Source organism: Macrotis lagotis, chromosome 5 (assembly GCF_037893015.1).
Source record: "Macrotis lagotis isolate mMagLag1 chromosome 5, bilby.v1.9.chrom.fasta, whole genome shotgun sequence".
NCBI classification, from domain to species: domain Eukaryota; kingdom Metazoa; phylum Chordata; class Mammalia; order Peramelemorphia; family Peramelidae; genus Macrotis; species Macrotis lagotis.
The window spans coordinates 165,433,349-165,445,563 of record NC_133662.1 but is presented as its reverse complement, the minus strand read 5'-3'; the positions used below and the strand labels follow the sequence as shown (position 1 = coordinate 165,445,563).

General features: G+C 35.3%; 1 protein-coding gene across 1 annotated transcript in view; it reads right to left on the bottom strand.

The window, feature by feature from the left end:
- Positions 1 to 12,215, bottom strand: part of MTHFD1L (methylenetetrahydrofolate dehydrogenase (NADP+ dependent) 1 like) — a 191,067-nt gene that overhangs the window by 68,961 nt on the left and 109,891 nt on the right. The window contains exons 21-24 of the mRNA XM_074187818.1: positions 6,029 to 6,168; positions 4,982 to 5,023; positions 3,790 to 3,890; positions 2,867 to 3,044 (exon numbers count right to left, since the gene is read on the bottom strand). Coding sequence (XP_074043919.1) covers positions 2,867 to 3,044; positions 3,790 to 3,890; positions 4,982 to 5,023; positions 6,029 to 6,168 — 461 coding nt within the window. The remainder of the gene's footprint in view (positions 1 to 2,866; positions 3,045 to 3,789; positions 3,891 to 4,981; positions 5,024 to 6,028; positions 6,169 to 12,215) is intronic.

Below are 12,215 nucleotides of genomic sequence, written 5' to 3'. Positions count from 1 at the left end.
AAAATAATAAAAAGGGTTCATCTCAGGGTTAGTGTATTTCTGTAAGTACTATTAAAAAAAACCCAAACCAACTCTTTTCCCTACTTAACCTTCTTTTCACCTGCAATTATTTTCTTGAGAAAAGCCAGAGTATATTTTAGTATTCCATCATCACTTAGAGTGGGTTAGTAGTGTGTGAAAAAACACATGCTTAGCCAGAACAGTGTGGGAAGAAACTGTGTGTGGTTGAACACAAGGTGCTGTTGACCTATAAAGAGGCAATGTCAGAGAAATGTCCTAAATGGAGTAATAGGACAAGAGCCCATTAATAGCCCACGTAAAACTAAATATGGTAATTATAGTAAAAAGTCCATCTTTACATGCATAGAACTTTCCAATTTACAAAGCCAAACTCTATATTACTGCTTTTTATAGTTAAATAACATTATAATTCCCAATTAGGTTTATGATTTGCTTGAAGGATGTGCTTTAGATAAATCATCTCCTCTGGATCCTGAAACAACCTTAGGAGGTAAATAAGTATTATTGGTTCCAAGAGACATTAAGAGACTAGTCCACGGACACCCAAATAGTAAGTGTCTGAGGCTGGTTTTCTCACACTAAAACCAGTACTCCATTAACTGTGTCACCTAGCAGTTATATGAAAAAATTTGTTTTTACATTTTAGTTAGGGAAACAAAGGCTCAAAAAATCATTTGCCCATGACCCTATAGCTCTATGGAGTAAACAGTGGGATTATAACTAGAAGAAAAGAAAGGATGGCATTCTGTAACCACTTAGAAAATGTATACACTGTGAGGGCTTAAAAGAGGTGAGGAATATATGTAGCCAAGAAATTAAAAAGCAAAACATCACAGTATTTACCCTGCTCTCTCTCTCTAGATAGATCTAAATGTATGTAGCTCTTGGTTTGAAATACATAAAATACACTATCTCTGTACAGATGGATATAAAGAGATATTGTGTATAATTCAAGTATTTCACAAAGAACTGCACATAGCTATTTCTCTCTACATGTGTAAATATACAACAGACAAAATCAATATATTTGTATCTATGCATAAATGTGTGTGTATCGATATGGGTAGAGAAACAGCTGTTACGAAAATGGAACCAAGAAAATTCTTAAGTAAGGGAATCAGGAGGGCCAAGATGAAATTTCTGATTAGACACAAGTTTTGGAATTGTTTATCTAGGGAGGGCCCAGCTAACCTGACAACAGGCCCAGTAATTAGAGATTTTTAAAAAGTGATTAAATCATATCCAACAAATTTGTAAACACTTGAAGATGGTAAAGATCAAAACTGAAGGAACTTTGAGGAAAAAGGCACAATAATATAGTTAGTGAAAGTATAAATTAGTCCAATTATCTTGAAAAATAATTTGGAATTATTCCAGAAAAGTCACTAAGTTATTCTTACAAAGCTTTTGAATCATCAATGGCACTGCTGGGATTTATACACCACAGAGTTCAAAGATAGAGAAGTCTCACATATACCAAAATGAGTTAGCAAAAAATCCCAAATCAAACCAAAACTAGAAATAAAGTGACTGTCCACTGATCAGGGAATGGTTGAAGACATGAAGAAAGAGATGATGAAAGTGAGGAATGCCAACAATTATGGGAAGATTTGCCTAAATTTATTAAAGAATCAAATAAATAAAACTAGGAGAACAATATTCATGATAACTACAATAATGGAAAAAATGATACTTGCTGGCCATCTTCATGTCATATCACCTGAAAATCTTTTTCTCAAATCACCAGCAATCCCCTCATTGCTCTACCACTCCACTCATCTTCTCTCTGGCTTCCCAGTTCAAAATACCCCTCCAAAAATACATTTTCTTTTCCTCATAAGGTCTTTCTTTTTGTACAGAGCACATAATAAATGGGCATTTATTAAGTGCTTTAGTATGCAAAAAGCACTTCTTGTTTAATCGTTTCAATCAAATCTGATTTTTTATGACCCCCTTCTGGGGTTTTCTTTGAAAAGTTATTGAACTGTTTTGTTATTTCCTTTTTCAACACATATGACAGATGAGGAAACTGAGACAAACAGGATTAAGTGCATTACCCAGGGTCATATAGCTAATAACAGTTTGAGGCCACATTTTTTTTTTTTAGGTTTTTGCAAGGCAAATGGGGTTAAGTGGCTTGCCCAAGGGCACACAGCTTGGTAATTATCAAGTGTCTGAGGCCAGCTTGGACTCAGGTACTCCTGACTTCAGGGTCAGTGCTCTATTCACTGAGCCACCTAGCCATCCTTGAGACCACATTTGAGGCCTTCCTGAATCCAGGTCCAGTGTCCTCTCTACTGGGCCATTTGGATGCCTCTAGATGTTCAGTTATTTCAGTTGAGCTCTACTCTGTGTGGTTCACACTCTGTGGGGATTTCTTGATAAAGATATTGAGGTGATTAGTGTAGATCACTAAGGACACAAATAGAAAAGATAGTCCTTCCACATGAAGGTCTATTCATTCATTCATTCTTTCACTAAAAGGAAGTCAAACTGAATAAAGGCTGTTTATGATATTAGAAGAGATAATAAAATGCACTTCTCTCCTTTTGGTAAGGAGACAGTGACTTTGAAATCTGATTGTACTATTTTTCTGTGCTAACAAGGAATTGTTGGGTAATCTTTCTAATCTTCCTAAAAGTGGCTAAGATATAAAAACAAAAAGAATGAACCCCTCCCCCTTTAAATGAACTTGACAAAGCTCTAGAAAATTCCATGGGGGAAATCTGTGATGCTTTTGTCGGGTCCAGGTAAGGTGTGAAACATCACAATAGTCTCAGTACTTGTTAAATCTTGGGAGTTAAGTGCTGACTTGTCACCTCCCTCCTCCCCTTCCCCTCCTTACTTGGACATCATAGAGGAATCGGAAGTGACTTCTTTGGTTTGCAGCTTCCCTCACAGCACGAGCCAAGTCCACGGACCCTCTGCCGCCAATAGACCAGTGATGGCAAGGGACAGCATCAAAGGCTCCAGCCCGTTTTGCCAGTTCACAGACCAAGTCAATCTCAGCACGCGTGTCATTCCTGTTGTTGATGGAAATATTGATGGATTTACTTAAAGAATGGATTTTTGAAACATCAGAAGGATGCACACCATGTTTAAACAAATGGGACTTTAGATTTTTATCCATCCTTCAAAATGGCTGCATGCTTTAGGCACAAGCTTTTATTGGATATGTTGTGTCAGTGGTTTTAAAACTATGTTTTAGGGACCTTATAGTCCTTGAGACCCTTTCAGGAGGGCCAAAGATGTCAAAACTATTTTCATAATAATACTAAGATATTATGGTAAATAGTGACAAATATAACTCACATAAAGAAAAGCTCTTTGAGGAATTCTCAGTAATTTTTAAGACTGTAAAGAAGACCTGAGACCAAAATGCTTAAGTACTGCTATTCTGGACAACAAGTCAAATACAATTATTGGTTCTTATTTTTTTTTTTTTTAAGGAAAGGTAAAGAATGAAGAGAAAGTCAAATAATTCTTTTGGGGTTCTGCAAGGACCTGAAAAAAAAATTCAAACAAAAAATCCAGGTTTTTAAAAACAATTCATCTGGTTCTCATAATTAGAAATGTGTTGTATGACACATTAGATATTCATAATAAAAAAAAATCCTAAAAGATCAGCTTACTGGTGATATTCTCTTTCCCTCACCTCTTAAGTATGAGGTCCCAAAAGAACAGAGAAATGCTGTTTGCCTCAAGGTTAGAATAATTCAAAAGGGAACTAATGATCCAATCTTGGTAAAAACATGAGGTTTGACTTACTTGAAGACATTTAGAGCAACCACAACTGGAACTCCAAAAAGTTGTGCAATCTGAATCTGCTTCTGAAGGTTACAGCATCCATCAGCTACCAGCTGAAGGTTCTGCAAGAAAAACCATTTGGCCCGGTGCATTATTTCTCAGGGAGCCCCATGAAGCCAAGAAAACCAAGAACAGCAGGAATGCTTTGGAGGGGTTTTATTTACAATTTGTCTTTACTTGTTTCTCCCCCTCTTCTAGAGTTACTTTATCAGAACATTACGAAACACCTTTTCCTAAAAAGAGGACTAGCTGCTTGTGAAAAGCTTCATCGACCACTTTAAAAGCGTAAGGCAGGATGCTGCTTCCTGGGATCCCCGACAGCATTAGTTGGCCGCCACGCCAGGAGCAACATGCCAAATACATCCGTGGGCTGGTTGACACGAGGCACAAGTAATGGGGTGAATCAGCGCCAGTTTTCCTTCCATTGTAGTCTTTGCTCCATCTTGAGCAAATCCCCAGTAGTAACAGGCCAAGGGAAAGATTATCTTAAAAAAAGATGGGTCTTGAAACATATTATTTCTTTCAAAATCTGAAATCTAATTTGATACCCACTTTCTGTTTGTGAGTCATACTGCACTCAACAGTATGTAACAAAGGCTATGCCAGGCTGCCTTCATTCATATATTTTCACAGTACAACTACCCAATAATTCACACTTCTTCCAAGTATCCTAGCCTGCTGGGTAGTCAATTTTTATTGAATTAAGTCTGTGACTAATTCTGAACATGAAGCATCCTACTGCTACTTTCTTCTGGACTAATCCGGTCCTATTTAGTTAAATTATAGAATCATGGCTTTTCTTCCTAGACTTTCACAATTTTAAGTTTGAATGTAATTCAGAGGCTGTTACAGAGATACTGCAGGAAGAATAGGGATTCTGGGATGAAATAATAGGTTGCCAAAGTAAAGGACTTACATAAAATAATTTTTATCTATCAAATACATTTATAAATTTGAGTTTCCTGATTTTTTTTTCTGGGTAAGAGAGAAGGGCTTGATTACTTCATGGTACCTTATAGACGGAGTACTTTTTGTTTCAAAATGGTCCTTCATGGATTGCATAATTCCAGATATAAGCCACCATCTTCTTTCAAAAGTTGATAAATAAATTCAAATGATACCATATAGCATATTTTTACACAACCACTCTTACCTCTTCTGTATATTCTCTTTTAAGAGGGACACCAGCAGTCACCTAAAATTAGGAAAGAGGTAAATTAAGGAAAATGTCATAAAATGTCTAATTCAATTTAATTCAAGTGACCAATGCTTTAATTCCATCTCCACTTTGATGGGAAAAATACCTAGGTATTCTCATGAAGTACAAGCTGAACATGAGAAAACAGTATTTGCAAAAAAAAGCCCAAAAGCTGATGTAATCTTATGCAGCAATAAAATACAGCGTCCACAACAAAGGAGGTATAAAACTTCAGGCTTCAAAGTGATCTAACATATATCATGTTTGTTACCATCAACATATATTAATTGTTTGAAACTATTCATTTATTCAGCCCTTCTGTGGACCATATGCTATCAAAAAGATCAGAGATGAAAATAATGAAAATACCAGGATGGAACTCTATAGCTAGGGAACCTGCTAATAAATGGAGAGTCTTCACAGAACTGATTTCTTTTCATAAATTCCAAGTTTTTAACAGTTTGAAATTTCTTGAAAATGGAAAAACAAATTTCAATAAAATAAAATTTAGAAGGAGCAAGGCATTTTCTTTTAAAAGATTAAGTTTTTGAAATAAATTCATTACTAAAGCAATTCAACACTAGGACATAACGACAGAACAACAAAATTTTCAGATATTTGATGAAAGATGAACAAAAGATCACAAAAATAAAATAATGAGAGACATTAAACATTAACTCATCCTTTGCAATTCTTCCGTTTTTTTTTTTTTTTTTTATTTTTCAGGGTGAGGACTTTTAGCCACCCCACTATTTACTATGTAGTTGTAAAATGTGTTAATTAAAAAAATAAATTCAAAACCTGGCACAACTCTGTGTGTCATTTAGAACTTTTCAGCCTTTAAGAGGCATGCAGTCACTGATGGAAGCAAAGAAAAAAATCAGGATAACTAAATGCACTGAAATGGATTAGCAGCTCTGTGTGAAAAGTTCCAAGTATGAAGTGTGTGCTTCATGAATGTTTAAAGCCAAACTTTTATGTGAAGATGTAGTGTGAACTTACGCTTGGGCCACCTCCATGCATCTTCAATGCCCTTATGGTTGCAACTAGAACCACTACGTTGGGAACCAAACCAGAAGCTCTACACTTGATATTGAAGAATTTCTCCATTCCAATATCAGCTCCAAAACCAGCTTCTGTGACTGTTGGGAATAAAACAAAATAATAATTATTAACATCTAAGAACATGATTGCCAGAGTAGCTACGGAACATCAATGTTGTCCATTTCCGGTGAATACTAAGCCATCTCCAATGAGTGATGTGCCAATCTAAAATCTTCCAATTTCCAAATTCCAAAGCAATGAATGACTACTGCAGTCTCTTGGAAGCTGATCAGATATGGCCAGAGGATGTCCCTAGATCTTCATCAATTCGGCCTTATTTGTTAAATTTCAAGGGGTACTATTTTTAAAAAATGCATAATAAAACATACCTTAAAAAAATAAAAACAAATTTGACTTTTCCATTTTGTTTCAAATAACACCAAAAGAGACTGGATAAATGTATCCATATGAAGGAAGACATTTTCAATTAAGCAACAAGCATTCACTATGCACCTAATATGATCAAGTCATTGGGTATATACAAAGTTAAAACTGAAAGAACCAATGTATTTTGATGAGTTTTATGTTCACCAATTTAAGTCAAGTAGATCTGTGGGCTAGAAACACTGTTAATGAGGCTGGAGGCTCCAGGACTGATTCATCTAAAAGCCCAACTGACTTCTCTTTGCTCTAAAGATGTCAGACACAATTTGTCTGTTATCTGCCTAGCAAACAAGTACCACTGGTCACAATGGTATATACTCTTCTACCATAAAGTGTGAATGGTTCAGTGAAAATCTGTTGCTACCAATGGAAAAGCACATCATAAAATAACAATGAATAATCAGCTTCATGTAAATCTATGCACACTTGAAAAGTGCCTTACAACCACACTGATTTTTCTTTTATTGTACTTGCATATTTTATGTAATATTAAATTATACTAATACAAATTGTATATGTAAAAGGAGACCATAACCATATAATGAAATCTAGCAAGAGTGAGCAGTATGGTGTTAGAGTGCAACTAATTTAAAATTACTGAAATTATAGTACAGGAAAAAGCTCTCATCAAAAGTTTTCAATTATGTATAAGCATTTTCAAAACTCAATTCTGTGAAGAAAACTACATATACTTTATACCTTTCATTCTTAAAGATTTTATTTTATAGTTTTTTGTGGAGTGATGAGAACACCATGATAACATTCAAAAAAATAAATACATTCTGTGTACAACTGAGGCTTGGATTACATTGAAAATAACTGAATGACTTCAGTTAAGACCAATTTATCCTTTAATAGCTTCTATGAATTTGACTAAGGATGGAATCCATTGATGCAAAATGGGCTCCTTTCTACATGCTGGATGTTAATGTATCCTATCTAGTATTGTCTTTCTTGGGATCACATTTCAGTTTTTGAGGTGGAAGAACAACAGGTACCATTCATTCCATTTCCTCATTTTATAGATGAGGAAACCAAGATTCTAAGAGTTAAGTTAAATACCCAAGGTCATATTGGTTTCATGGAAATCCTTTACTCTTTCCAAGTTTTCCAGGCTATTTCCCAAGCTCTTTTCTCATCTCCTGACATGATTAACATTTAAAATCAATTTCAGAGAATGTCATCCAAGGATCACAATTTTACACAAGTATATAATCTGAAGCCATTGTGGGAAAGGGCTTAAATATATTTTTGCTATGACCATACAATCCAATTAGATAAGGTTGAATCATGTCATGAAACATGAGAATGATGAATTTCTATTCTCCCATATCCTGCCCATAGCTTCAGTTTTTCACAAAGTCATAGGTTCAAGTTTGGTTACAAAAACTACCAATATGAGATCAGGTGGCATGTCATATCCCTCTTTATTCATTCAGAATTCCCAAAGCAAATTATATTTTCTCTTCTGCACTGAGCATGCATCAATACCCTACAAATACCTCAGGGTCAGGGATTTGCTTTATTTATCATGACCTCTTCACATAGCTCATCATTCATAATACAAAGTGGGTGGGGGGGTTGGAGAGGGCTTTACAAAAGAACCAGATGCAGCATCTGATAATGGAAAGAAAATTTTAAATATATATATATATACTGACTAACCACATTTAATTTTAGAAATTCTAGAGACAAAGGGAAAAAACCCCACAACAATGCTAGGATCAGCAGAGAAAGTTTAGCCCCAGCTGGAGGAAGTAAACAGGATACAGTCTCAAAGGTGAAAGGATGGCTTCCAAGGAACCAAAACCTCAAGGAGAATAGGAGAAAGTGACAAATTCTTGAACACAGAAAACTGCTTATGTTTGAATGTGCACTATAATCCTTTTCATAGTATTTCCTCCTCCTTCCCAAAGAAATAGGCAGGCCCAGGAGAATTAAAATTTTAGGTGCAAATTGGACAACAGCCAATCATTGCATGATACATGAACTGCCATAAGGTCATAATGAAGACTTATTAACTGAAAGAGTTATGCACAATCTGTGATGTGTTACTACTATTTATTTAGGACTATAGTGAGTAGTATGAAAATTTAATAATCAACTCTCATTTAGAGGCACTACACATCCTTAGTCTTTTCAGACACATCAGGAAGTCATTCAGTACATGAGAACTATAACTTATAGTTTGCCTAGTGGTCTGAAAGTTAATACTCACTAATGAAGACTGAGGTTTAACATGTTTTAGAATGAATTTAGCACAGCCAAAGGCATAATAGTCTATATTTTTTTTTTGGGGGGGGGAAGGGGTATAAGTAAGAGGAGTGATATTAATATGTAAGTACAAGGTTATTAGATACTGCTTGTGAAGCATAGCAGAAACCAAACTGCAAAAACCCACAATTAGCCCAAAAGGGAAGTTTTAATGGATTACTGGCTATTTGGATGTCTAATACTAGACAAATCTGCTCTTAATAAAAGAAGTTAACTGTAGGTCAGACTCAAATCCTTCTATGCCTTTGAAGTGTGTGTTAGGGTGGAGGAGGGGGTTAGGAAGAAGGGGGAAAAACATGGAAGTTGGGCATTACCAGCCTAAAAGAATACACCAGAGGGCTATTCTGTAATGTGTGCTGAATATATATTGGAGACCTGTCAACAAGCTGGAGAGTATTTCTGACTCACCAAATATCTAAAGGAACATTAAAGAGACAAGGGCATTATGGGATTATTTTTTTTGTGAGTTAGGAGGTTTAGGCTGGGAGAAAGAACACTGGACTGCTGGCCTTTATTTATAAAAATACTCTTTTTGACTTCCTCATCTCAAATAAGGCATTTTCAAAAATTAAGTTTTATTGATACCTTATTTTTATATTACCTTTGTCTCTCAATGTATTCTCCCTTCCTGTCCCTTAAGAATTTTAAGAGGAGGAAAAAAAAAGTTCATTTAAACCAGAGATTCCAATGATCCATGAGGATCCTTAAGATGTGTTCAGGAGGACTAGGAGGTAAAAAATGTTTTGGGCTTTTTTTTTTTTTTTGATAACACCAAGTTATTTTCCTACAACCCTCCCATGTTCAACTACATAATGGTTTAAAAGGGCCGGGTGGACAGAGTGCTGGGCCTGGAGTCAGGAAGACTCCTCTTCCTGAGTTCAAATCTGGTCTCAGACACTGACTAACTAGGTGACTGTGGGCAACTCATTTAACCTTCATTGCCTCGGTTTCCTTATTGATAAACTGAACTGAAGAAGGAAATGATGAACCGCTCTGGTATCTTTGTCAAGAAAAATCCAAATAAGATAATTTAGTGTGGACCATGACTGGATACGATGAACAACAACAGAAACTACCTGAAGCTGAATTATTCCTCATCTCCTTCAACCAAAATTATATCTTGGAAAGTGGAAGAAGGTATGAGAATGTCATCTGTTAAGTTGAATATTAGTTTTATGAAAATATGTAAAATAATGTTACACGCCTCACAATTTTTTTTGGAAGAGGATTATTAAGTTATTTGTGTTAATATATAATGGATCTATTAAGGTTATTATAAAATTAATTAATATTTTAAAGATTTACCATTTTTTCATTTCAAAAACAGTTAATTATCAGTAGATATAACACACACAAATAAAACTTCTCAATTTTTAATAGTATTAACCACAAAGTTAAGAAACACTGATCTAAACTAACCAATGTCTAAACATTCTGACAACATACATAATATTAGCCACCCATAGTTTCCCACATCTGCAATGAGGCATGGGGAAATATTTTACCAATTCATCTTTCTAAGCTTGGTTATTAGAATTTTGCAGGGTTGTTTTGATTGTTTTATTCCTGCTCTCTTTATTTTGATTCATGTAAAAATTTCCTTTTCCTTATTCTCTTCACTTCACATAAGTTCATGTAAATCTTTCTGTATCTTCTCTATATTCATCATATTCCTTATTTTTTTATAGTAGGCATATTTTATTACACTCAAGTAACAAAAGCAGCATGATGCAGAGGAAAGGGCAGTAAATTTGGAGTTTGGGAGCTCTAAGTTAAAACAAACTCCAATAAAAATACAAATCCAAATCTGTGAAACAATTACTAGTGTAACCCTGGGTCTCAGTTTCCTCATCTGTAAAATGAGATTGGTGGAATCAGTGGCCGCTAAATTTACTTGTCTTTTCTTTACTCAAACATTGGGCACCTATTTTGTTTCTGATACTTTGCTACTACACAAAATGTATGTTTTGGTATATATGAGGTCTTTTTTGTTTTTTGAGAGGGGGAACCATTGACTAACTTGGGATATTTGTCCCTCACTGGAGTCTCTGGGTAAAAAGGCATGAGCTTTTAGCCACCTTCTTTGCATATTCTAGATTGAAAATTGCATTTCCTTAATAGCTAGAATGGAAGAAATCATCCAGGTTCACCACATCATCTTATTCATAAGTAATTGGAGACCCAGAAAAATAAAATGGCTTGCCCAAAGTTATATAGCTAAATAATGGAAAAAGTTGGGGATGAAATACAGGTTTTCTCATTTTCAATCTAGTGCTTAACTATACTATGCTGCCCTGAACATCTGGCATTCTGTAAAACAGAATATTCCTTCTTAATGAGCACTTGGGGATATCAATTGACCCTAAAAGTATGACAAGGTCCTACAAAGCTTTCTAAAGAATTTTTCATGTACCAGGGTATTTTTTTAAAATTCAATTTCTTTGAAAAGTGACAAATCTCTGGATAGGTGTCATCTTATTACTCAGAATTTCCTATTCTCCAACCATGTTTGATCCAGAAGAATTTACTGCAACATGCTAGGTCCCTATTGTCTAGCTGGTATCTATAGACATAAATCCAATATGGCATTCTCATTCCCTTGGGATCCAAGTCATTCCTTGAGAATGTCAATAGATTCTATAATGGTGATGGTCCATATCTCTGCTACTTCTTTCTACCAAAACAGCAGGAAATTAAGCTGGTTAGGATATTTTCCAAATATTTGGTTGGCTCCTATGCTACAGGGGACTGAATAAATGCTGTGAGAGTAGGCTGAGCTACAGATTTGTCTAAACAACTGATTCTCCTATAGGACAGTTGACACTTTAATGGTATAGTGGTCAAAATAGATGGTCAGATTTCACAGTCACTTTTTAAAGGAAATAATTTCTTTAATCTTGAAAACTCATTTATAAAGCAGTAGCTCAATAATCTAATACAGTATGCTGTGTTGTCCATTACCTTTGGGCATGAGCTTGGATTTATGGGCTGCTACAGGAGTCAGCAAAGAATCAGGACTTGTAACCTGCTAATCTAGAAATGGACGAGATGAGAAACCTTTGCCCAAGGTAGCCTGGTTTGCTTAATCCTCAAAAAAGATTTTCTTGTAAAAAGGGGTGGAAAAAAAAGCTCTAACTCTAATTCAGTCAGCACTTTATTTTCTCACATCAAATCAGAAATAAAAACAAAGCCTTTGTGCTGGAAGAGGTATATGCTGGGATAAACTTCAACATTAAAGCCGTGAGCCACAATTCCTGAACAATGCTAAGGGAAATGGAAACTCAATGCTTAAGAATTGCTTCTTCACTCCCTTATGTAAACAGATCTGGTCTACTGCAGCTGTTTTCTGATAAACTCAGGAAAACTAGAGTTCAAAGTCACAGAAAAACACAAACCCTGAATCTGGAGCTTAAGGTGGGTTAGCCTT